The sequence below is a fragment of the Tasmannia lanceolata genome, unplaced genomic scaffold (assembly GCF_043159265.1).
Source record: "Tasmannia lanceolata isolate RefF3 unplaced genomic scaffold, GAP_Taslan_0.1 ptg000005l, whole genome shotgun sequence".
In the NCBI taxonomy this organism is placed as follows: Eukaryota; Viridiplantae; Streptophyta; class Magnoliopsida; order Canellales; family Winteraceae; genus Tasmannia; species Tasmannia lanceolata.
In genome coordinates this window covers 7774480-7802383 of record NW_027518682.1, presented here as the reverse complement: position 1 = coordinate 7802383, position 27904 = coordinate 7774480, and the positions used below count along the sequence as shown (strand labels likewise).

The 27904-nt window shown below is 37.2% G+C and overlaps 2 protein-coding genes across 4 annotated transcripts; both read right to left on the bottom strand.

Moving 5' to 3' along the window:
- Positions 1-1209: 1209 nt before the first annotated feature.
- Positions 1210-10891, bottom strand: LOC143877333 (autophagy-related protein 8f). Of its 2 annotated transcripts, none has more exons than XM_077379334.1 (6): positions 10775-10891; positions 10155-10196; positions 9986-10041; positions 4677-4729; positions 1627-1745; positions 1210-1529 (listed from the first exon to the last, which is right to left on the bottom strand). In XM_077379334.1, the coding sequence occupies exons 2-6, from the start codon at positions 10189-10191 to the stop codon at positions 1426-1428; spliced, it is 369 nt and encodes a 122-aa protein (XP_077235449.1). In that variant the 5' UTR covers positions 10192-10196; positions 10775-10891; the 3' UTR covers positions 1210-1425. The 2 variants fall into 2 exon arrangements, with proteins under 2 accessions (XP_077235449.1, XP_077235450.1); XM_077379335.1 differs by lacking the exon at positions 10775-10891 and adding an exon at positions 10631-10702.
- A 1258-nt stretch (positions 10892-12149) lies between these two features.
- Positions 12150-26665, bottom strand: LOC143877331 (E3 ubiquitin protein ligase RIN2-like). 2 transcript variants are annotated; one of them, XM_077379333.1, is made up of 13 exons: positions 26488-26665; positions 25548-25958; positions 24362-24439; positions 22673-22759; positions 22443-22564; positions 20096-20192; positions 19874-19976; positions 16276-16433; positions 16029-16166; positions 15870-15937; positions 15147-15377; positions 12860-13238; positions 12150-12750 (listed from the first exon to the last, which is right to left on the bottom strand). In XM_077379333.1, the coding sequence occupies exons 2-13, from the start codon at positions 25785-25787 to the stop codon at positions 12694-12696; spliced, it is 1758 nt and encodes a 585-aa protein (XP_077235448.1). In that variant the 5' UTR covers positions 25788-25958; positions 26488-26665; the 3' UTR covers positions 12150-12693. The 2 variants fall into 2 exon arrangements, with proteins under 2 accessions (XP_077235448.1, XP_077235447.1); XM_077379332.1 differs by having other exon boundaries at positions 25548-25955.
- Positions 26666-27904: the final 1239 nt, after the last annotated feature.

Below are 27904 nucleotides of genomic sequence, written 5' to 3'. Positions count from 1 at the left end.
TAGGTTTGACGTTCACAGTCAATTGTCATAATCTTAAACGGACAGGGTCTTAATCTCACTAATTCATGTTGTGCTTCTAGGCACCTTAAACCTCGGTATTCAATGAGATGTCCTGCCTAGTCATTAACTTACGTAGGTTTATATATATATATATATATATATATATATATATATATATATATATATATATATGAGGAATAAGATTGTACGCTCGACCGTACCTAGAGTTAGGTACGGTAGAGTGCCAAATCACATGGGTCCCCTATTTTTGGTGGGCATCTAAACCATTCATTTGCAAGGCCCCATCATAGATAGGGTGCATACCAAAAATCAGCACCATTGAATCATCCTAACCCCTCTAAAACTGGAGGCCAAAATGGGCAGATTTGTGGACAAACACTGTCTGTCCATTTTGGCCTCCACAAATGGATGGGTTAGGATGATACTATGGAGCTAATTTTTGGTATGAACCCTATCTATGATGAGGCCTTGCAAATGAATAGTTTAGATGCCCACCAAAAATGGGGGACCCATGTGATTTGGCACTCTACCGTACCTAACTCTAGGTACGGTCGAGCGTACAATCCTTTTCCTCTATATATATATATATATATTAGTGAGATTAAGACCCTGTCCGTTTAAGATATATATATATATATATATATATATATATATATATATATGGTGATCTCTATTAAATATGAACAGCCATGACCAAGAGATCACGGGTCTAGGATCACAGAACTAAGAGCATTGACTTATATAGGTTAATATGTTTCAGCTGCCAAAAAAAAAAAAAAAAACAAACTAAGACGATGTTGATGGATACTGAAACCCGCATGACCATATTTTGTTAATGGTCCAATCTCAATTTGTTTCAGTCTCTGATTCGCTGCTGAGAGCTTTATGGAAACTTTAAGTCTTTTACAGCCGGTTGCAATAAGTAAAGGTGAGTTCGTCCCATTATCAAAACATAGTTCGTGCCGATGGAGGCCCCTAAGTAAACTCAGTGCATAACAGTAGTTTACAACACTGAGGACCTAACCGATTCAGTCCCTTCCACTCGTGAGAATCAACCCACATCAGCAGTCTTCAGAACCTAACAAACAAAAGATGCAACTTTCCATTTCAATTATTGGTACCTGAAACATAGTAGGTCATATAGACATGGGTCCAACACCGCAATCCAGTTGTGTAAATCAGCTGAAATGAAAATGGAATAGAAGAGTGGAATTATCATTTAATGTTATGTAAAGGGTTCAGACTTTTTACGACCACGTCCCCATTAGAAACCTATGAACAGGATTCGACGGGCTGTACAGCTTTATCAGTGGTGTGAGGGGCACCAAATAGATGTGAAAATAGGCAATGAAGACGACAATAACAGAAGTAAATACACAGAAATCAAAGACTATGCAAGCAGGACTACGGCAGAATCTGAAAACCAAACGTATTCTCTCCACTGTAAGTAACATAGAGAAACCCGTCTTCATCCTTCTTCTCATCGTATATTGTTGACATTATTGCCCCTACAAAATCAAAAACCAACGTAGCCACGGATCAGAACCGGCTCTGATATATGAATATGTTATCATATGAAATTACTTAGATTGCATCAAGAGAGACCTGTAGGAGGGAGGACATTGTCCACAAATATGAAGATCGCCTTTTCTGCGCTTAGCTTGATTCTCTTGCGAATTACATAGACGAACTGCCCCACGGTCAAGTCTGCCGGGACTAAGTACCTGCATTTTGTTGTTATTGATATTTATCTGGATATTTGAAACAACTGACACATTACCAAGCCTCCCTATCTTTGCAAGGGCTAGAAAGTCAACCTCAATATTAAGGGCTTCTTTGGATACCACCAAAGTGGGTCCTTAAATAATACTGTTCTAAGTTGTGGTACATTAAATGTTCATTCTACGTTAGGCTTATCCGCAAATAGGACATTAAGGCCTCTTTGGAAACCATTGACAATGTAATTTAAAGCTAGAGAATCATTATTTGCATAGAAAACTATTAGCATATAACATCATGTGCAAATAATATTACAGGTAAGAGGTCCTAAACGCTACACAAGTACAACCTCCCTTGATACAAATGGTTTAAAAACTAAATGAGACATACATAAATTTCATTGGGCAATGATAAATTTGCACCCCCTGTAGGATAATTCGCACCCCTTTGTGAATTGACGTTAAAAAGTGTTGATGTCTACCACATACCCTCCTTTAAAGGGATGCGAATTATCCTACAGGGGGTGCGAATTTATCATCGCACATTTAATCATTCACTGAACTAATAAAATGTTTTTTTTTTTTTTTGAAAACTTGAACAAAGAAAATGCTAAAGATTTCCATTATAAAGATGAGTCCTAAATTATATTTGAATTTGAGGAATGATATACTGAACGGCGCCCTTGCAAATCCTTACAGTCAAGGGCACCCTAACAGTGCCACTTTGGTTACCCCATGATGTGTGTGTGTGTGTTGCGGGGGGGGGGGGGGGTAACCACTAAGTGAAAGAAGAGAACAATGTGGTTGCTGAGAGAGCATCTGCAAGAGCAAGACCTCTCGGAGAGCGGTGAAAGAGACTCCTTCCTCATCCATCTTTAGCCATGTTTTCTTAAGAGAGGAGCTGGCTTTTCGTCTTCTCGTGTGCCTTGTAAACCTTCCCGTACGTCTCTTCTCAACATCCTCTAGCTTCTCAGACTTCTCCATGGATCCAACAATCAATGAAGCAAATCCTTTATATATCTTCTTCTGTTCTGGAAACCCTAGGTTTAGAGGGAGAGAGAGATCAGTTTCTCTGCTTTCTTTTCTTTCTTACTCTGTTTCTGGTTTTTTGGTTTTTGAAATGTGATGGAAGGTACAAGAAGATGAGCGATTGGTTCTTTTACTAATAAAGAGAAAGGGATCTGAACCGAACCAATGTTACCTGGAACGCGGTTCGTTCCGGTACGTGGTACGGGGTACGATGGTAGCCCGGTACGCAGTACCATGAGGGTATGCTATGTTGGTTCGTTGTTCGGGGTCGCGGTCAGTTTGGAGCGCTAATTCTCTCTCTCTCTCTCTCTCTCTCTCTCTCTCTCTCTCTCTCTCTCTCTCTCCACACACATATAATTTCATATATTTTTATAAGAATATCATTCCATAGTACACAGTACATACATTTAATACACAAAATATAAAAAACCTCATTTATGTGTCATACATATTTTTTCAAAAAGAAAGTTCCCGTTGGAATATATGAATATCCTTCCATAGTCCATACTACATCCATTTAATAAACTAAATAAAAAAACCTCATGTATGCCCTATATATTTTTTTCAAAAAGAAAGCTCTAGTTCCAATCCAACCCAAAATATATAAAATTTGTAGCTCTCTCGCCATCTCTCCCTTAGTCAATATGCACCTCTCTCTTTCTCTCCTGCGGGTCGTCATTTTTGGCGATCCGGGTCGCTAGGGAACCACGTTTCGGATCGTGCAACCCTGGATCTCGGGTCGGAGGGCGGATGGTGAATCCGGTAACTATGGTCTGAACTGAACAGTAACGTATTTTTCTTTCCCGCCATATTAGATTGTAATTTTCTTCTCTTGATTCATTTGGCCTTCTTTCTCCACTTCTCTAGTTTCATTTGAAATTCGCTACTGTAATTTGATTTTCCTATGACCTTTCGCTTTTTCTATGTTAGAGTTCAACCATTTCACTTGAATTTTCTTCTTATATTTTGATTCTTGACATAATTGCAGTATTCACCGTTGATTTCACAACATCCATCATTTGTTCGTAATTTCATGCTTACCATGGAATACTGAATTTTGAGAAAGTTTCGCCATCTTCCGTTTTTTTTTATGACCTCTGCCATTTCCAGTGGAAATTCGTTGTTGATTTTAATGTATACTACTGCCCTTTGTGTTCTTTAGCCTACTTCATCATTATTGTTTTCTAATGTGTATCCTTTTATTACCATCTCCATGATTTTCAACTGAAAATTTTTTTTGCCCCAATTCATCCAAAGATCTCACGCTCACTCTTATTCTTGAATGGCTATGGGAACAGTGGTGAGGGCATGGTCGTGAAGTGAGAGAATGAGAAAAGCATAACAGTAAACAAAACCATCATTTTCTTGATTTTTCACTAAAAAGCTTAAAAGTTAAAATCGAGGAAGTAGGTTACCAAGTTATAGTGGATGATGTGGTACTAGTAAGGTGCCCTTGATGGTGGATTTGCGAGGGCGCCCTTCAGTTTATCATTCCTCATTATATTTTCTCAATATCTAAGATCTGATTGTCGTCAATATACTCAGAGAACTAATGTCTGTTCCAATTAAAATTTCAGAATGGTTAATTATCTATTTATTTTCTTTGAAACGGAAAATTTCAGAATGTCTGATGACATGCATTGTTTCTTTCGAGTTGTATTCCTCCCTTTCTCCTTTGTGGGTTGTTCAATAATTAATTGAAGAACTTTTTGCTTATGAGACTGTTCTTGACTATCGTATTAGTTAAAATTTTAATTATTTTACAAAAGATTCACATAGTTCCTATCGTTTAAAAAAAGCTCTTGTGATTTTTCTGAATTCCCCATAACAAACCAAAAAAACACACCCAACAAACAAATAGCAGTAGTAAACCATCCAAGACAAACATTAATATGGAAAAGAGCTCACTTTTTCTTATCAATGTTTGGAATGTCACTTCTCTCCGCCTTCTCTACGATCACCTTAAAATAATAGCAACATACCTCTATGAAAGTCATTAAACAATCCAGGAAATTGTTGAAAATGCTCAAGCCTTTGAGCAAGGAAGAAAGCAGATAGTGTTAAAAAAAAGCAATTTTAGCCATGAAATAGGATATCAAATCAACAAATTATGCTAGTTGAATAATCTAAAGCGAAGTAAGAACATTAAGAAAGGAATTGATTCAAAAGGAAATGCTAAAAATTGTAAACAATATGTATCTCATAGACCTTCCAAGCGGAGATGATAATCACACAATAAACCATGTGCATACAGAAAGCATATTTTAGGGGAATGATACTGTGAGAAGCCTTGGCCAAAATCATGGAAGCTTGATGTCATGTGGGATGTCCATGTGATCTGAACACTTCATTTATTGGCCCCGATTGTAAAGGTGACATGGCCTGGAAATATCCTTACTGGATGATAACATTTATCCAATTTGTGGTGTGCAATTGGCAGTTACAAAAAATGAGCAGCGATCCAAATCCAAGTTCTCCGATCGAATGGTTTGTAATGTCTGATCAGAATGATTTGCGTGCTGATCTAAAAGATAAGCTTTCCCAGATGAATAGACCAGAACGAGCTGGCATCATTGGTGGGTCATGGAGAAGCATCTCATAGTATCATTCCCCTAATTCTATGACCATGAAAAACACTGTAACATCAACAGTAAAGGCCACAATAAGATCATGTAAGGATGAAGCAAAAGTTACTAAATCGTGGCAAAAATAACATATAATTCTCTCAAAGAGCCTGATTAAGTATCACCCTTGATCTAAGACCTAATCTGACTTTGGTCAACTGGAAGTGGTTGTGTAAGCCAAAGGAAGTGGGTTGGAGATGGAATTAGGGAACATAATTACTAGGAATAAGACTCTCTTAGGAAACTGACTCAAGGGTTTAGGGGAGGTGAAGGGGGATAGATCTATGGAGGAAAGTTATTATAGAAAAATATGGAGAAGGGTGGGGAAGGATGGGAGAGTATGGTCCGATTTAGGTAGAAACAATGGTTCCAGAGCATGGCAGTCGGTCTGTCAGGTCATGAGTGGTTCTGGGGGGGTTTGTAAGATATCGAATGGAAGATGGGAAGGGGATTGGGTTTTGGGTGATTTGCGGAGTCTCCATTACGCCATTGCTTTTCCAGACCATTTTAACCTAGCTAGAGTCTTAAGGATAGGGGGCGAGGGTTTCTGAGTGCTTTGATAGATGCGGGAAGCGTAGTATGGAGTTTGTCGATGTTCCATAGAACTCTAAAAGAGTCAGTCTTCTGGTCATAAACAGTTACTGCATACTCTTTGTTTGTGTGCACAACTACCTCTAAAAGGGTAGTTGTGTGTGCGCACGCGCGCGCAAGCGTAACTGCAGAGGCGATTGGAAGAAAAAGAAGCTGAAATTGAAAATTGGACGGCATGTATGGTTGGTGTGAGCAATAAAGGATTGACAGTAGAGCAATTAATCTAGAGGTCAGTATTGTAGCATCTTTCCAAAGGATTGACAGTAGAGCGGAGTGGAATGTCCCTTCGCAAGTCTTTTTTTGACTTGGAGACAGCATCTGTGGCGGCCTTAAATATCTCGACTGGATTCGGTGACCTTAAGACGGACAGGGGAAGCAGAAAGTTTGGAATTGGAACATGAGAGGTGTGCTCTTTATGAAGTCTTTGCAATTGCTATCGCCATCGACTCTTTCGTTGGCTAGGCCCAATTGGTTGTCTCCAGCACCTCCTACAGTGTGCACCTTTGTTGACCAACTTCTCCAGACAAAATCCTTACGGTGGACTATTTGCGTAACAAACATAGGGATATCTCCACTCTTTTTCAGTATGTGTGGATAGAGGAGGAGATTATTGATCATCTACTTACTTTATCCATTGTAGCTTTGCGAAGGAAGTATGGGCTTTCATTTTCGGATCTCTTCGAGTTGTGCTGGGTATTCCTATTGAGACTTGGAGATGCTTCGGTGATGTGATTTCGAGTTGTGCTGGGTTTTGCCTAATCATATTGTTGATTTGTTAAGGCTTGGACTTTTGCCTCTTGGCCTCTAGAGAGCGAAAGTTGTGAAATTTTGCTCTTCCCGATCCTTATGGTTGACATGGGAGGAAAGGGACCGAAGGATCTTCGAGGTCTTCGGCATGGATGCTTGGTGAGTTCATCAACAGATGTTCTCTTCTACTATCCAGTGGGCGATGAGTATCTCAAAGTTCAGAGTGGCAGAGTCTACCATGAGGCTCTCGTGGGATGAGATCCAGTTAGGGGTGTAAACGAGCCGAGCCGAGCCGAGCTTGGCCAGGCTCGGCTCGGCTCGGCTCGTTAAGCTCACAAGTGAGGCTCGGGCTCGAACCAGGCTCGGGCTCGGCTCGGCTCGGCTCGGGCTCGGCTCGGCTCGGTCAGGCTCGCGAGCCTTACCGAGCTCGGGTTATATTACGTTCACACCCCTCATCTTCCCTGGATAGCCCTACTAGTGTAATTTGACTACTTTTTTTACACTATGGGGGGTGGTCCTAGTAACAAATGGGGTTCCAAAAATGAAGTGACATATTTTGCCCCCCCCCCCCCTTTCACTCCATGGACAACCCTTTTAATGTATATATTAATATATAATATATATATTTAAATATATTAAATTCTTAACGAGCCTTAACGAGCCGAGCCGAGCCTGGCCTAACTCGGGCTCGGCTCAGCTCGTTAAGGATTCGAGCCGAGCTCGAGCGAGCTTCCGAGCCCGAGCCAAAATTGACACCCTTAGATCCAGTAGTGTGAGTAACACTCAGGCAAGAACTTCTCCGCTATGGATCCCCTCCACCTTTGGGACTCCTCAAACACAATTTTGATGGCTTGAGCCTGGGGAATCCTGGCCTTACGGGCATTGGAGGCCTTCTTCATTGTGCGGAGTCAGCGGTACGATGAGCCTATTCAAGCCCAATTGGCGCTTCAATCATGAGAAGGAGAAAATTTTGGGCATGATTGAGGGTCATGCCATCTTGAAGTAGGAAAACTCAAGGGTGACTCTCTAAATACCAAACAAATGTAGGGTATCTTACAAAGGAAATTAAAGAAAACATGTATCCACGGTAAAAAAAAAATGAGTAACTAAACGAAGGTCTAAATTTATTGAAGCAAATAAGAAGGATGATATTTGAAAATTCAGAATTCAAGAAATAGAAAAATAGCCTAAATCTTGATGTTCTTAATCCACAGTCATGTTAGAACTTCAATACTTTCTTTCTTGAAAGAAGGGTTTAGAACAGAAATATAAGGATAAATACAACCAAATAATGAGTAGGGTTCAAACCAAAGTCCACGCCACAATAATGAATGAAAAACTGAGGATTAAATAATCATGTTTTCAGAAATTCAAAAAGAAAAGAGAAGAAAGAAATAGGATTCAGAAAAGGTAAAGAAAGAATAGAGGACAGAAAAATCGGGTGGTGGTCGAAGTTTCAGTATATATAATTCTAGGTTTGTTTATAGTTTCAAAAATGGTAATGTAAATATACGGATGAAATAGTAGGTGCAACTGGGCCATACAACGTCAATTTCAGGTGTGCTACAAGAAAGAAGTAGATCCTCCAAAGCTTGAGAGACCATGGTCTTTTGCCTTTGGAGGCACTGTTGCCTGAATATTTTTCTTTGCAATGATTAGAGGAGTGAGGGGATGATGATATGGATTTTTGGGGTTGGATGTTTGAGAAAAAGCGATGATGGAGTTAAGGAGGGGTAGTAGTACTACTGGATAGATCTCTGAGTGCTTTTGGGGAAGAACTATCTTGGCTAAACTATAGAGTAAGCTAAGCTCTAGGAAGGTGTAGGATTCAATGGCATATATCTCAGTTTCTTGGTGGTTCAGGGTATGCCCTGAATTGCCTTAATTGATGCTATGTAATGACACTTGGGATTCCTCGTCCCCAATGTAACTTTCATGGTATCAATGAATATATGTCAACTTTCACCAAAAAAGTCGCAGAAAAAATTTTCATAAAAAGAAAAATTGCAGAAAAGCAAGAGAGAAAAAGAAGCAAGGATTCCAAAAAAAGAAAAATAACAATAAGACAATAAACAAAACATGGGAATTAGATACATGAACCATACCTTTTGGAAGATCCAATGCAAGAAGATAAAAGATGAAAAGAGAAAAGATAGTCCTAAGGAATAAACCTTAGGCTCTAGGAATCCACCTACAAAATTGCACAATGAATCTACATAGCCAAGTAGGGCTGAAAGCACTATTCTTTATTTCACAAATTTTTAATAATTTTTTTTTTTTTAAATTCATCCCTAACAATAATATTTACAAGCCAAAACCCCATTTAAATAAAGCAAAAAACTAAATGAATCCTACTAGAACTAAATCTTTGATCCTCTTAGAACTTGGAGTTGTGAAACTCAAGTCTACTAACTAAAATCATTAACTCCGTAAATAACAAACCCATGACAAGCATATGCCGTTTCGTAAAATATGTAATGGCGGATGTGTCATGTGTGGGACTTATTTAAAACACCCTAAAACTTAAGCAACTAACGTGTTTTAGGTGGGAAAAGGCTACTACCCTTGCTAACTTAAATTCACTTAAAATCCTATAACTAAAAGGAAAAAGGCATCTTAAAACTCATGATGGTGGACCTCTCTAGCTTTCCAGCATGGGGAAATGTACAAGGGAAAAAATCTACAAGGAAATGGCCGAAATGTACCTGACGGCACTTTTAAATGCCACTGAATTAAGATCATTATAGCATTTATTTCTCAATAACAGTAAAAAATGAAGCATTAAAAAAATTACAGTAAAAAAGTACAAGGGTCTATTTGAAACCATCTCGATATATCCCTTTCAATATAACTACTACATAGATATTCCTTTCACGGATCCATCCCTATATTTTAGATCAACTAATTTATTTACATTTTACAATAAGAAAAAAGAACAAACAGGAAGAACAACACTGAAAACAGAGATTCATAAACTTACTCTCAAGATTAAAGTCAAAACTTTCTAGCAATTTATTGTAGCTAGGCTACAAGCTTGGAAAACCTTATCCCAAACTAGAAAAATAATGAGTCAAAAAACTCAAAAGAAACATAGATCAGTTCATGTCCAATTAGAACCACGAATTTTTAAGCATTTCTCACGACCAGCTCAACCATCATAAAATCAAACAAGTCAATTGCAGAATATTGGATGTACGAGAAAGAAAACAAAACAAAGAAATCTTGCTAAAAAAACAAATGAAGGTCGATTCTCACTGGAATTCTATCTGGGTATTTGTCCCTGATCCTAGCAGCCTCAGCACGCCTTTTCTCTGCATCCATGAAATGCATGTATGACCATCAATGAAAAACAGTAAGAAACGCATACATAGTACAAAACCCAACATACGAAAAACTAGGATGTCTATGAGCAAAGAGTGCATACCAAGGTCATGCTCTTGCTTGAAGTAACTTCTTGCCATTTATCCTACAATCAAATAAAAATATTGCCTTTAATGACAATCATACATGTCAAACAACCACAGCATACATACATACATAGACATGCATAGCATATGAACAGAATTCAGTTTCCAATATAGAAAAGAGAGGGAAAAAAAGATTCAAGAATCTAAAGACATAACATAAGAACATAAGAGAAATTCAACCAAACCCTAATTTTCTAGGTCAACTCCTTTCTCTACATCGATCACATTAAAAGATAAAAGGATAAATAACAAACGATATTGGCGCTGAAACAAAACAATCTAAACCGAAAGACAAGATAGAATTGCATCGTAATCTCCTTTCTCTACATCGATCACATTAAAAGATAAAAGGATAAATAACAAACGATATTGGCGCTGAAACAAAACAATCTAAACCGAAAGACAAGATAGAATTGCATCGTAATTGAATTACCAGGAGAAACAGAAAATCAAGAAGAAGACACGATCAGAAATTAAAAGACTTCACAAATCAGAAAGATGGTAAAAAATATCAGTAAAGTAATCGATGGAAAGTCGATAGATGGAATCAGAAATAGGGGAAAAAGAAAACGCTAACCTTTTTTGGAACGGACGGATGGAAATCGCCTTCTCTGGAAAAGAAACTGTGCGTGGACTCTTTCTAATAAATGGATGAAGATGATAAGGTGAACATTGGTATGCTATATATATTAAATATTTAATGAAAGGGAAGTGATATATTCGCCCCCATTGTTTCTCCTGGCCACCTCCCTATAGTATATTTATGGTCACCTTTTTTAATTTTTATACTGCCCGGGGTGGCCTGAGGAAGAAGAGCGGGTGCATACATTGTGCAAAACACAGCTGCATTTGAATAAGAAAAAGACGAAAAAACCCTTATTAGATTACAAAACCAACTAATCCCATTTTAGAAACCTTGATGAAATGGTACATGTGATTTTATTTTTTCCATGTTGAACAATCAATTGTGGGATTCAGTTTAATGGAAGATTTGATTCAAGGGTCTTTGCATCCATTCGATCATGTGGGCCAACAAATCAGAGATCTCCAAATGTCACTCCTCGTGTATGATTTGTGTTATTATAGCCAAAAGGTTCCGACAGTTGAATAATCTCTAGCTCTGCCATCAAAATGCCATAGAAATATGAAAACACACACAGAGCATGTGGATTGCCTCTTCAACAGTACGGAGAAGGCTCTAGAACATTCTGTGGGCAATCACTGATCTTAGATCAATGGTCTAGAGAGTAGAGTCACAGATCATGTCGACAATCGAAGGTCCAAACCAAATCAATCATCCATGGGCATTTTATATCTCTATGTTTTGTATGAGATTTGAACACCTGATCCTAACTAATGTTGTTTCGATTAGATATATTGTGTGTGTGATCTTAGGCTTCTATATTCATATTTTGTACAAGATTTAAACACCAGATCCTAGATTTCGTGATACGGCCTTGTTCATTTGAATTGTAGCCCTGCTTTTCTCCTAAGCTAGACCATCTTTTGAGTATTTGCTTAAGGTATGAGGACACCTGCTTGTAGTAGGTTGCTTGATTTTTTGAAAGCCGTGGTTTATTCTTCAACAGAGAGAGAGAGAGAGAGAGAGAGAGAGAGAGAGAGAGAGATAGAGAGTGTGTGTGTGTAGTTTTTTTTTTCCATTACCCTTGGATCAAAATCAACGGTCTTTAAGGCACCTTTAAGACACCCTACACAAAAATCCCATGCCTGTGAGTTCAGCTCAAGAGCTCATGAATAGATGGCACAGATCTACGATCAGAACCAGCATGTGCTAATTACATTGGAGATGCACCGTACCACAGTGCCAACAAGTTGTCCCAAAATACATATACTAACAGATAATACATTGGCCTTGACCAAGTATTATAAAAAATCAAAGGATACCCTAATAAAACAACAGCAGCAGCTTAGATTAATAGCGCACACAGCCCTGATACTTCATATGATGTCATTAATAAAATATATAACATGTACACTTGTACAGTAGAATGCTCTTATTGGTGTTAAAGTTTTCATCTGTCACATGCCCACAAACGACAGGCTACAAATCGGTCGATATATCAGTGGCAGGGTAACCACTTAAAACAGATATAAACAGTGGTAAATTGACAGTCGAATCGTGTAACTCCTGTAATGAACTAGAAGAGGCACTCAGCAGACATAGCTGGAAGAACAAAAGTTCCCAGCCACAAATGTAAACATGCGAGAAACTTGTCTTGAAAGATGATCGTGATTTAGATTTCCAACATCAGGTAGTAAATTTCGAGCACTGAAATGCTTATAGCAATCAGATATCGAAAATGCATGCCTGAGAAATGGAAAATTAAGGACAGAATGAACAACATCTTAGTAATTCAAGAACCTCAATAATACACAACACCTCCCATGGGTTGGCTGATTAGAATATACAGGATTGTAGAAATCTTAGAGTTCTGCAAGCAAGCAGATACATACAACAAGGTCATGTTTGGGTCATCACATTTGAAGAAGATTATTCACAGTAACAGCAGCAGAGTTTGTTCGCTGTAAGTCCTGCAAATAGGAAAGATTGGATGAGAACTGTTTAAAATGGACAGATCAGGTAGAACCTCAATGAGAATTAGGGTTAGAAAACATTCAAAAAATTAGGGTCAGACACTACCTGAAAAATTATTTCATCGGGAATGTGGGGCAAAACTTCCCGTACCGTATCTGCCATGGCAAGTAAGCCTGATATGTCCTCATCGATGGAACGAGTGGTATTCCTAAAGCGTAAGCCTGCATTGTTTGTGTTGTATCTGAGAGCAGAAGATACGGGAGGGACGGAAGAACCTGAGGCTGCCGGAGCGTAGGTCATGGGCCAAAGGCTCCAAGGGGAGTCCTCTAGTGCCGTAGCATAGGTTTCACTTACCGATGCAAGATGTCTCACCATCATTTGGACTCTGTTAAGCCCAGCTGATCTAATTGCAGTGGATGGACCGGCAACATCCAGTCCATGGCCTGGCCAACGATGCGCCCAACCTGAGTCGAGCCCTACTCCTCTGCAGAGTCGAGAAAAGGCAGAGAATTATAAGAAATAATAAATTACAGTAAATATGTCATGTGGTTAAATGGAAAAGATGTATAAGGAAGCACAGCAGGCATTGGACTGGTCAGGATTGATGGTATGTATCCCCTCAATTAGCAGTTTATTTGCAACAAGATCTTTGATTTTTATGGAAAGCGAAGATTGAACAAGCAAATGGAGGAAATAGCCAGGAAGAACTGAAACATATAGGACATAGAAAGGAACAAAGGAAAGGAAAAGTGATCGTCTAGACTAAGCATACCCACCTGGTATATATGATTGGATTACATTTGGAATGTTGTTTTGATCCTATCATCTTTCTCAAAAGCAGGTAAGAAGAAAATTTCTAAAAAAAAAAGAAAGAAAAAGAGAATTTGAAGCACGGAAATCTCACTCTGCAAGGATTATCTCGGAAAGTTTGTATATGGTCAAGCAGTTGGTCAACTTGATCATCAAGTTAGACAATAATCTGGTCATGAACATTTAAATATAATCCATCCAACTCAAGCAATCTCATCTTATTTTTATAGCAATTAATCTTGTGAGACATTAACTTGGATTACATGAAACTATGTCCCCTACTATGATAACAAGTGAACATTTGTTCAAAAACTTCAATCATGATCGTCAACCAGATACCAGGAACAATTAAAAGCATTTGTTGATGATGATATTAAAAAAGTAATAAGTATACAAACTTAATTAGCACTTAACCAAAGTACTAAATGGAAAATATCCCCATGAAGTACAAGTTGGCAACAGCATTTTTTTTTTTTCAACGGCTTGGCAACCATTGGTAAAGGCGTAGGCAAGCTTTCACACAACAAGGTCCCTAGAACACCTAGGTGTTAGCTGCTCGCAGAGGCAATGTCTAATAATTTTAAGGCAGATCTCATTTTATATCTGTAGACCTATCAATAGAATGTTTATATCTAGCAATCGATGTAGCCTTAAAAATATCCATCAATGGAATATATTGGAATCAGATTAAAGTTGCTACTTATAGACACATGAAATGAATCTAAGCATGGTTTTAAATTTCTACCGAACCCGACACGACACAACCAAAATGCTTCTAGTGTCATCCCCTCTAAAACGATACCGAAACTGAAATGCATACACAAACCAAAACCATAAGTGTATTAGTGGTATGCTATATTATTAGTAGGTGTTACATAATTATATTTATATGAATTGAATATAAAATATGGTGTATGCAGTATGTATAAATATTTATATAAATTACATGTATTGAATCATTAGATATGCACTGGATGTTTGATATAGTTAAACCATTATGATGATGGTATTGCTTATGTGATGATTTCTGTGTGATTGTCCATCATTTGCACTTGTTTTCATACGTTTCTGTGATTTCACAAGATTTCCACCGAAATTTCTAACCAAAACTAAGACATTTCCGTTTCTGTGGTGACCAAAATCAAAATTTAAAACATTGATCATAAGATTACTAACCATTAAAAGAACCATGAAAAAATAATCATAAACATCCATAAAAAAATCAAACAAGACAAGCAAATTCTAAAACTCAATCACAACGGTTAAAAAACAAAATACAATTGATGAAAACAAGCATTCAATTAACTACTCAAAAACTAAAATTATGTGAATTAAAATCTAAAGCAGCTAAGCATCTGCCCCTTAAGCCAGAAAACTATCAAACCAACTATCCAATAGTGTCTTAAAAAATCAACTAAACACAGCATTCACACATGATAAAAAAAAATCAAAACAAATAAATGTTTGATTGACTCAAACTTTTGTTCCAAATTAGATTCAACACTCGCCGCTCACCATAATTGATAACTACGGTTACGAAATTCTGAACAGATATAAAATGAGGATTTAAGATAAAGTAAACCTCCATAAATTAATTTCAGAAGGGTTTTGTTGTGGGTTAGGAAATGCCCCCATAGGCAGGGCATGTCCAGATATGCTTTGGTGGTCCAATCCCGAACCTATTTGCCTTGCAAGCTGCTCATCATTTGAGAGTTCTCCAGCAGCGGAGTTTGCATGGTCTCCAGGGCTAGCCATAAAAAGTGGCCTTCGGCAAGTGGGGCATGAGTAAGCTTCACTTAGTCCTTGATCCAACCTGGCATAGCAATGTGCCCATAGCATCAACAAAATTGCAAATGATCGAAGTGCAAGAAGAAGAGAGAAAACATTAAGAACAATGGCATACAATAAATAAAAATCATCAAGAAAAATAAATAATTCCCCCCAAAGCTAGCAACATAAATTGAAGGGAATTGGTACGGTCCATCGCAAAAGGAATATCGTGGCTGGTGTGTCGCATATCAGACCAGCCACCTCGTGAGTTGAGACAAAAGTTGTTGTCTCCACTCACGAGGTGGCTGGTCTGACATGCAACAGACCAGCTGGGAAATGCCTTTTGTGATGGACCCTAACAAATCCATTGAAATACTGCAACCAATGTCAAATACCTTTCAGCTGCCTTTTTATTATATAAAAAAAGCAAAATCTTCAATTCAAAATAAGTTTTTCTAAAAGAAGATTACAATAAAAAATGATATGCATGGCTTATAAAAGCTTGCAAAGAAAATAAAAGGCATGAGTACAATACCAAGATCTCAAGCACGCTAGATGAAAGAGGTGATTGCAAGAAAGCTTTTTAGCCTTAGCCATCGGTTCCTGTGATTAAAAAAATTGATTACCTCCGAGAAAAGCGAAGGACTGTACATTTAACAAAGAACAAAAATGAAAAAAAAAATGCTCAGCTTACCCTACAAATAGCGCATTCATCATTGTAGGAACGCAGCTCTTCAGATGTAGCATCAGGAAGTGCCCCATGAAGGGTACTTAGGGCCATTCTCAATTTGACAAATCCTTTAATCCGCTTTACAATTGCGCTTATCAAAGCCTGTTTATTGTGCACATTCAATTAAAGTGTACAGAAATCTTCAAATATTGTCATGAACAATCCAAAAGATAAGACACCATTATTGAAACAGTGGAATAAAAGCTTTTACACGTAAGTTCATGAAAAGGACAGCATCCACAAGATGGAATGCCATGCCATGAAGCCACCAAATGTCCAAGTAATGACCAATTGCCGTTAACAAGGTCAGCATGTCTAGCAAAAATCCAAAATTCCGAATAAGAAGGCCTTTCCATTCCCATAAAGAACCTGCAATGAAACTTCTCAATTAGGAAACTCAATGATTTCAACAAGTTCCATACATTAACAAATTAAGAACCACCTCCTTGTCAACATGAGGCAAACAAATACAACAGTGTCACATCAAACTATCAAAGTGCCAAACACTAGCAATATTGTGATACTTGTCATATACAACATCATAAAAAACAAGAATTATGGTCCAGGATGCATCACAAGTAATAATCCATACCTACAGTCATAGTTTTAACATGCACTGAAACCGACAGGAAACGATCGAAATATTTCCTTTTCCATCCCCACTGAAACCGAAACGCATAGCAAAACCAAAATGGAATGTGTTATATTTATATGATAGCATGTGAAAAGTGGTGCATGTATTATGTAAATATTTTATATGAATTACATATGAAATGTGGTATGTACAAAATTATGCCATGTCAGTAGGTGTTCGATGTTGTTAAACCATTATGGGTGGTTATTTTTTACTTATGTGAATGGGTTTTGAGTGTTGATTTGAGCTTATTATAACACTTGCTGAAGTTTCAGCTTAAATTCCCATCATTTGCATACTTTTCCATCAGTTTCCGTAATCATAAAGAATTTCAATTGTAATTTCCATCCGAAACTGACATGTTTCCATTTCTATCACAAGTGATACACACATTGAAACCGAAATAGAAACATGAAACCTTGCCAACAGTACCTCCTATACTACTTGCATGGAATGAAATTTAAAGGCCTAACCTAAAAGACAGTTAAAGTAAAGAAGAAAAAAAATAGTTTAGTCCAGTGACGGATATTCGATGGCTCTCTCTCGAACCTTCCTTTGTCACGAGTCATTGACAGCTGTAATGTGCCTTGGCCATCGAGCAACTCAAAGGTAAGACTTCCAAAAAGAGATTAAGCAAGTGCTAAATTGCGGCCATCATTGGCATGTGACGGGAGATATAAGATAATGGCAAGATAAGTAACCTACTTATAACCTTCTCAATATTACTTAGACTTTGATGGCCGACCGTCAAGCAGAGTCTTGACCATACTATCAGAAAGGCCGTTAGGTAAGCCTATGCCCACTCCATGCCTCTTGTTCTATTTATTCCAAACACTTTGTTTTGGGCACGGATTCAACAAGTACACCGCACAAGCAACGGCTTCGGCCCAAAAGTATTGTAGCATGTTTTTACCTTTCAACATACTACGTGCCATGTTAAGGATTGTGCTGTTCTTTCTTTCGGCAACACCATTTTGTTGAGGTGAATATGGTGCGGTCAAAGGACGACGAATACCATGCTTTTTACAAAAAGCTTGTATTCTACTTAACAAAGAAACATAGAATACAAAGTGCAATGTTTGGGAGTGGATTGATGCTATGAGAGAAGATCAGCGATTTCATTCGCACTCCAAGGGATAAGAGAGAAGGAAAAGGAGTTTCCCCTCAACAAGAAGGCTTCCTCTTTGCACAATTTAGGAGTCTTAGGCCAACGAGGAGGGCTCTAGCTTCCACGTTCCACCTTGTTCGATTTAGAACTACCATTGGGTGAGGAGAATGGGCAGACGATGTACACTCATGTGGTTTGTAAAAACACCATTGTTACCAGCGGGGGTGGGTAATCAAATGCAACATCTTTAAAATTGAGCCTGATGATATTGGGGAACGGGGAGAAGGGGACTCCATTTGGGTTTTTTCTTCCTCTCCCACTATCGACAATGACCTCATCCCACATGAGAAGGAGATTTTGCACAGAGTACCCGTTGCGCTCCTCTCAAAAAATCGCCCAAGAAAAGAGTGCCTCTCACCTCACCGATCAGTCTTCCAAGAGGACAGCTTGCCATGAAAATCCCATTTGTTTCTCGTGTGCCATAAAACCGACGCCACCACCAATGAATATAGTAGCCAAAGGAACCAACTTTCTCCCAAAGGTGGCAACACCAACAACTCCTTGAAGTCAATGGGATTTGATAGGATTGAACTAATCTAGTCTCAACCATGGACCATCACGTTTAACATAAAACAAAATTGACTCATCATATGATAAGGCCTCTCACATTGTTTCTACAAGAGATAAAATTTGGGATGTTCCAACAATTTGTAATTAAGTTGAAAATACTTGTTAAAAAACATTCTATTGAAGTTAAGGTTTAGAGTCTATGATTCATTTAATTTTCGCTATAGAGTGCAAGGCATAGTGTTACAGTCCTAAGTGGGGGCCTGCCTAGGTATGGGACTGGGTGGGACCCAGGCTGGTATGGGACAGGTTTAAAGGGCCTTGCCTAACGAGTTCCATCAGCTCTGGAGCTTTTGGCGTATCGGTAAGGTCCCTAACACATAGTTACCGGAAACTACTGCAAAGTGAAATGGGTAAGGGATCCCACAACTTAAATAGATTTCAATCTCAGTCGTCAATTCCTTTCTGGTGACCATTTTGTTTATCTCCTAGATTGGAACGTTCCTTGCTCTGCCCATTTTGAAAGACACTACAATATTTAGGGAAAAAAATATAAAATAGAAAATATTCAGAGAATTATAGAAAACCATTACATCAAACAAACTTAAAAAAATATACATATTTTATGCGAACTATAATATAATATGGAAAAACAAAAGGGAGGCCAAGGGCCAAGGCAGACCCAGAATCCCCAATGATATAGCGGAAAAGGAGAGAAAAGATTTGGGGGAAATGGGGGAGGAAAGAACAACCGAACCACCGGAGTCAATATCAAAGCCATCATGTTGTATAATGGGTGTGCCATAAAAAAAATCAGTGTCCCTAGGAGAGCCGGATTTTTCGAACTCTTCGGTCATGGCAATTAGTAGATCAAGGGATCCGAGAAAAGAATATCATGAGTCTCGCATTGATGTCACGAATTTGAGAATTGATGTTGGAAAATCTCCATGGGCCCGGAGTTTCGTTAGTGGCCCATGAGATGACATTGGACGAATCAGCTTCCGCTTCAACAACCAGATTTAGAACTTCAAGAAAAGCTTTAACTTTCGCTTCATTCAAGTTGGTGACCCGGTCGGTTTCAGTTTCTGTCGCCATGTAAACGGAAACATTTCGGTTTCGGTTGAAATTTTCAGTGGAAATCCTGTATAATCATGGAAACATATGCAAATAATAGAAATTTTCAGGAAATACTAGAATAAGTACAAACATATCAGTAGAAACCATCGCATAAGCAAGACAATCATCCATTATGGTGTAACATCAACAAAACCAAGAGACATGAGTTGTTTGAATCAAAGATTAAAAATCTGTTTTAAGTTTGAATCAAAGAGCATGTATTAGATGGCACTTCTAAGAGATCATGAAATATTGAAAAATAGATTTAATTTTTAAACAATGCAGTGGCATAATTCACAAAATAAATCCCCAATCTACTCCTTTCCAAATAAAGGATTTGTGTACATCACAAGCACGATGAATAGTAGAATGTTCAAAAAATACCTGCTACCGATTTATCAAATAGTTGTGATCCTTGGCAATCTGCATTATCTACTGACTGGCGGTGCCACATGTCAAGGAGCTGAAATCCATGAACCATAATAGCCTACAAGATAAAATTGTGAATCAGAAAACCTTATCAACCGCTCTTTTGAACAATAAGGTTCTCAGGCTCTCAGCATTAAGAAAAAAGTGACCGCAAATAATGTAAATGTGTCGAATTACCTGCAGTGTCTCGAAAGCAATACTGAGAGGCTCAAAGAATAACAGCAGAAACATGCTAGAATCTAACACTCTGTATATTAAAAGACACAGCCTTATCCTGCAAATTGCCAGCATATACTGTAAGTATTTGGAGCTCCACTTGCTTGGGAAGACATTTTTTCGATTGATTTTATAAGGAAAGGGTAAAGAGAAACAAATAACTTAGGAAATGAAAAACAGTTGGACGGCAAGACAACCATCTCAAGTCAATAATGTTAATAAATACGGATGAGATTATAGCCATGTTGATTCGAATCAACCAGATCAGACTAAATCCAGGTGTATATTGGGGAAAAAACTATTTCCCATTTCAAAAAATTTCTCGTTTCACTATATCTTTCTTCATCATATATTTTCATTTTTTCCTCAATTATGCTTAGTAAAACCCTAAAACTAATTCAGCTGCCAATTCTGAGTGGTACAGCACATTAGAAATCAAAGTTACTAACAAAATTTACTTAAAAAATAACATCCATCAGCACCCTTGCCAATAATGATATAATCACACTTTCTTACAAAGTTGATAGAGGAAAGAGGGATTAAAGACAGTGTTATAGATAAAGAAAGAAAAGGTGGATGAGCGCCACGAGAGTGCAAAAGAAAACAAGTAATGCCATCTATTACGTAAGTCTGCGAGGGTTTATTGAAAAAAAGGGAAAAGAAATTACCGCACCATATAACTTAGAGAGAAGGTACTGGTGCCAACACTACGATGTGTCAAACACAAACTCTGGAAAACTGGACTCTGATGTGTCCAAACAGATTTTATAATATGGGAAGATACTATACAGCGTTAAGACAGAAAGTGTAAGACAAGTATATCTTGATAAGCAGAAATAATGAAACTGTACAAAGAGTACGCAAACAGTAGCAAAAACAAGAAAGTGATAAGGACTTGTCCTAGTGTTTGTGTGTCGTCCAAGAGTCCAAAAAACATGTAGACAAAGCATCTTCTTGAAATATGTAGTACCCTTATAACACAGTATCCAGTAATTGACTAGTTTTTACCGAATGCATAAAATATCAGGGAGCATGAGGACGAGAGCAAAGATATACAAGTGGGAGATAAATGGAAAAGAAAGGGGGAAGTGTGAGACACGAAAAAACGGCAAAAAATTAGAAGGCTTGATTAGTAGTAAGGAGAGACCAGGTGAAACAACAGACCACAAGAATACACATTAACGGAGAGAATGGCGTATGAAATTCAGATATTCATTAAATTCATGCCTCCAGAGAGGAAGAGCGGAGCCTACCAAAGAAATATAGAAAGAATAAATAGAAACAGTAATATAATCTCAAAGCTTATTTTACAACTTGAGCACATATCCTAGGTCAGAATCAGTTGTTAAATTTCAAAGAGAATCTACCTAAGCAAAATTCAAGCACGTGTGCTTGTCGATCCTTCAGGACATGTGCTTACAGTCAATGTTTTGAAAATCGAAATCAAACCATAAATCGTAATAGGGGTTATCGTATCAGATTGTAAATTGTATGTTCCATATCTGTGTGTACATATCAAAAAATATGAAAATTTAAAATAAATTACAGTAATAAAATAGCCAATTATTCATTTTCATCCAAACCCACTAATTGTTTTTTGAAGAAGTTCATCTAAATCCATTAATTTAAATAGAAACTATGATGATTATTAGATAATAGCCTTAAAAATAATAAAAGATAAAAGATCACATTAATTCTCAAGTCTCGGACTTTTAGAGATTTTATTTCCATAATATATTTTCAAAAAAAAATATTAATTCTCAAGTCTCAAACATGAAATGAAAAAATATCAATTACAAATTACGAAAAACTGGTAAGTCGTCGATGTTGTAATTGTTATAGTCGTCTCCCTCGATATAAATAATGCTCTCAAGCACATGCTCTGTGCCTGACTAGTTTAAATTGGTTGGATTCGTTCGAACTCTTCCACCTCCGTCTTCTTCTTCCTCATGAGAGGGCTTTCGAAGGATTCTTCTAGCGCGGAAAGGAAAGGTTGTCTTTCGAAAGAAAATCTTATTTTCTTTTATACAAAATTAGGATAAATCTCATGATTCATACGATTTACGCAAGATTCGAACGAAAATCGCAAGATTCATACAAATAAAGATTCAATAACATGATTCAAATCGAAATCCATACAATTGATTTGAATCGTAAGATTTGAATGGTAAATCGTAAGATTTTCAAGACAATGCTTAAAGTATAAATAAGATTGGCATTTGATACAAGTCATCGATACTACATGGTTGTAAGAGATCAAGAAACCCACAAATTACAGTTTTTAACACAAGTAGGTTGGAAGCAATACCAAAATAAATCGACGGAGAGAACCAACAATAAGACAGAATAAACACGAAAATATGTCCATGGAGTTGCAGAAGGGGATGCATTCAATCGTTCAAGCCGGTCTCTAGCCAATGCCTGAAACATCTGTAGAACATGTGCAGGACACATTAGTGGTAGATGAAGAACCATTCAATTCATTCTGCGGGTTACTGCAAACAACATGCATAATCTAGGATAGTTTATATAAAATACCTTTAAGGTACAAAGAACTGTTAACCAAGTAGACCACATGGCTGTTTGAAAAATGGTAGGTGGCACTACCAAAGGAAGAAACGTTCCCTGGCCAAACAAGCATTATGAAATATGAATCAATTATTGAGAGATGGATACTGGAGAAACAGATAATTTGCAAATACATTCAGTTATCCAAAATTGATGCCTTTCCAAATAAAATAAAGAAAGGTTCTAAGAAAAACTAAATCTAAACTCCAAATTTTCTGTCGTGATGTATCATCCCTTAAATTTCTCCTCTCCACCTGTTTTGCAAAGGATTTGTGGCATGTAAGAAACAAGAGTTGTGAGACACCTGTCTCAGGTGGGATTAAATCCACTGATCCTAGTTATTTTAGTTTCTATATCAATTTAGAAGTCCTATGTCTTTAAGAAAGGCTAGAGGGAGAGCCTTGGCGCAACGGTAAGGTTGCTCCATTGTGACCTGGCGGTCACGGGTTCGAGTCACGGAAACAGCCTCTCTGCAAAGCAGGGGTAAGGCTGCGTAGAACCAGCCCTCCCTAGACCCCGCAATGGCGGGGGCCTCATGCACTGGGCCACTCTTTTTTTATGTCTTTAAGAAAGGTTCATCAGGGTTAAGTTTAGATTAATTTAGGAGTTAATTTATTTAAATAAGATTGAGTTACAGTCTTTAAAACATTTAAGTTGTAGTTTGGCAATTCTATTTACAAGTTGAGTTTTGGTAGGAAACAAGTTTTCAGTTTGAGTCTAACTCATACTTGTTGGGGATACATATAAGTATATTCATGATGCAAGGGGATGGTTTTGAAGATAATTATTCAATAAAATTTCAGCATTTTCCTTTTAACTTTTGATTTTTAATTATTTAAGTTCTGTTGCTTACTGGAAAAACAGTCCACTACAGTTATTGTTCAACCAATTTTTTTTAATGGTATTGTTCAACCAATTTTCATCTTTGCTACTCATATTTTTCTGCCGATTATTCTTTACCCCAGATGGACTGCATCCCCAACTCAATTTTTAAACTCGATGCACCCCACAATTCATTTTCCACTTCAAAAGCAGAGTTGGACTCCTCACGTACAAGGCCAAGTCTAAATATGACCCACCAATAGTTGCAAGGCAACTTTTAAAGCTTCCAGTCTAGCAAACCTCAATATTCAACTTGAAGCCCAACCCAATTGCAAGACAAATTTCATCCTTAGGCCCTTACATGTTAGTGTAATAACTCCAGTCAAAAAGGGAAAGGGTTATGTCCCAATATGACCAAAATGTCATAGTTGTAGCTATTTTCAGTTTTTGAAATTCAATAAAAACATTACCTTTCAAAAAAATGCCATAGCCGTAGATATTCTTCCTAATTGATGATGAAAATTTTGAAAATAGCATATAATTATAGAGCTACCATACCCATTAATAATTAGACATGAATTTTTTTTTAATGATAATAATTAGATATATGTATATGTTTATTATTACATCCACAAAAAGCCACCAATATACAGCTCCTCAAATAAAATGTATAGTTTTGTTTCTTTGTCTTCTTCAATCAAATCACATTCCACCTTCCCAACTAAAAAAAAAGGAGCAACAGAGAGACATCCTCCAATGAAATGTAAAAGGGAAATGATACTCCACAGCAAAAATATTAGAGTTTCTAAACAGCATCTACTTAAAAAGAGTGATTACCTTGTACACAACATAGTTCACGATACGTTCCACCACTTTTCGAGTTTCGGAAGGATATAGCTGCTTAAAAAATATAGTCTGCATACAAAAAAGAGGAACAATAATAAGGAAATATAAATGGTCTAAAATGTAACATAAATTGCAATTATCTATTATGCCAAGCACAAAGAGACAACAGGATGATGTATAGATTCTAGAGGATATAAGTTCTTTCCAAAACATATCATGACATGATTCATACATAGCAATAATGTCTGCAAGTTCGAACTTTGATCATTATGTAAATTATCACCTTCCTATGAAGCTTAACTTTACCATTAAGAAAAGTTGGTAGTATAAGCTAAAAAAATATAAATAAAGAGAAACCAATAGTGGTCAACATTGCAGTAGGTGTGCCACACTTTTAGTGACAGTCTAAAAGACATTAGAAAACTAACCTGTCAACTCGGGTGGAATCATGACCTAAAATATGTATCACTCACATGTGACCACGGTACTAAGACAATACAATATTGAATTATGGATTAACCAGTTAAGGAATACAAACCATAAGGGACTGCCGATCATATTGATTCTTGAGCTGGTCTTATCCACGAGAGTGTACACATTACCTCCCACACTTACCAAATGGACAGGCAAAGGCAATTTATAAAAGGGGCTTCTTCCATATGCAAGAGATTTAACCACCAACAGCCTTAAGGATGAAAACACCAAGCATCTATTCTCTTCCTCACTACTTCGTATACCCAACTGGCCTTCAACCAAGTCCTTCTCCGCTCTAGTAACTTGTACCCAAACCCTTCTCCCCTATAGTAACTCATATCAGTAATGGATATGCGTACTGATCCATTGTAATGTTCTGAGTTCAATTTTAGATTTTTTTTTTTTTTCTAGCTTGCTTCTGGTTTTCTTATCCTTTTCCTTTAGCGCGTAAAACCTATGCAATAGGATCATGTTGCCCAAAAACAGATATTGAGAACATTCGAGAGCAAAAGGGTACATAAATTGTAATCACGAAACAATGTGATATATAGACAACATGGAAAGCTAAGGAGATAAAGCAATTTGTAGAAACTTCTGGAGTGAACATGCTTCAACATGCTACTCCTTTCTAATAAAAAATCAACATAAATGTCTCAATCCACACATTTATATTCAAACCCATTGTCATGAGAAACCAGATTACCTTAAGGCATAGAATGATTAGAATAAATACGTTGAGCACGAAACAGGCCAGCAATGCAATCGTGACATATGAACCCAAAAGTAGCTCCAAAACCCGGTTGGCATTTTCTGAACTGATACCATTTTCTCCAAGCAATTCGTTTGATTTGATCCCGGACAGTACCGAACCCGTCCACCACTGGAGCCCTACAAAGTTTATCACAGTGCAGAGCGCAGAGACGGATAAGTAACTCACACCCATTTCAGAGATACCCAACTTCACCACAACCAGCCACTCCAAAGCTCATTAGAACGGATACTGCTCGAGCTAAAAACAACTTCAATTCCGAGCTACCCAAAAGTCAACAACTCAAATGTCACATAGTGAGACCAGATGGTTTCCCCAACTCAAAGAAGCGACCATCAAAACCTGCTAGAAAATATGCAGTTTAAATACAGGGATTATGCAACAATAATGCAACTACTCCAGTAAAATCATGACAAGACAAACAAGTCCAGTAGTGCAAAAAAAAGCCGAAGATTACAACTCTCACAACATTACAAAACAACTCTCACAACATGGAAACAGTAATAAAAAGAAAAGATTGTTGACATTAAACAAAACGGAAAAGGGCATTTTTTGAGTAGAAAAAACAAAAAATGGAAAGGGCATTTTTTAAAGTAGAAATTAAATTGCAGAAAAAAAATCCAACAAGAGAAAGAAAAATCCATGAGATTACGTCTAGAAGCATTCACAACAACGGAATTCTAACATCGGATCGCCAAAAACACCAAACCAAGACAATTCGCTTAAAAATACGAACAAAAGACAAAATATAGATAACCTAGAACCAAGGAAATCGCTCAAAAGATTGATCAACCGACATAAACTCTCTAGAACCATCGAAAAAGAGACAAAAAAAAAAAAAAAAAAACAACAGATTTTGGATTACTTTACTCACAAATTTCGACCTAAAGAAGGTTTCATGGCGTGGCTGTAACGATTCTTAGCTCGGATTATCGGGAACGAAAGAAAAAAAAGGGAGGGTTTTGAAGAGGCAAATGCGTTCGTATGGCGAGGTCAGATGTCTCTAAAAACAAATACGGTCAAAAAAGATCTGCGCGTTTTTCTTTCCAAAAAAACGAATACTTGCCCTTCTCGTTTAGCATCGCCACCCCCTTCAATTTCACGCCCATAATTAAGTATTATTTTTATTTTTTTCTTTCTTTCTTTTTGGTAAAATGACTAAAAAAACAAGGCTTTGTCGTGATTATGACGGGGCGGGGGGTGTTTTTTAAATTACCAATCAAGAGTGCATATGATGAAAATGCCCTTGATTCTCTCTCTCTCACATTACCTTTCTTGCAATTATTACCTTTACACTAAAAATCTCAAAACCCACATTTTCCGTCCATAGTGATTTATAATCGTTGGTAGTGTTTATAATCGTCAGTAGTGGTTTATTTAGGCTTAGCAGTAGTTTAGAGTGTTTATAAGTGGTTTAAATAGGCTTAACAGTGGTTTAGAGTATTTATAAGTAGTTTATACAGGATAACCAGTGGTTTATAGTGTTTGTAAGTGGTTTATATAGGGTAAGCAGTGATTTAGAGTATTTACAAGTGGTTTATATAGGGTAAACAGTGGTTTAGAGTGTTTAAAAGTGGTTTATATAAGCATAGCAGTGATTTGGAGTGTTTATAAGTGGTTTATATAGGGTAAGCAGTGATTTAGAATATTTATAAGTTTTTAATATAGGGTAAGCAGTGGTTTAGAGTGTTTTATAAGTGGTTTATATAAGCCTAGCATTAGTTTAAAGTGTTTATAAGTGTTTAATATAGGGTAAACAGTGGTTTATGGTGTTTATAAGTGGTTTATATAAGCCTAGCAGTGGATTAGAGTGTTTATAAGTGGTTTATATAGGGTAAGCAGTGGTTTATAGTATTTATAAGTGTTTAATATAGGGTAAACACTGGTTTAGAGTCTTTAAAAGTGGTTTATATAAGCCTAGCGGTGGTTTAGAGTATTTACAAATTGTTTATATATGGTAAACAGTTGTTTAAAGTGTTTATAAGTGATTTATATAAGGTAAACAGTTGTTTATAGTGTTTATAAGTGGTTTATATAAGCCTATCAGTGGTTTAGAATGTTTATAAGTGGTTTATATAGGGTAAGCAGTGGTTTAGAGTGTTTAATATAGAGTAAGCAGTGGTTTAGAGTGTTTATAAATGTTTAATATAGCTTTTAAAATGAATGCAACACCATACGATGATCCAAACCGTCAATTTGATGGGCCACAAAGGTTGCAGCCCGAAATATCATTTCCATAGGCTGATCCCAGCCCTTCAATCTAAATAGAAACTACATATTATGCAACCCCT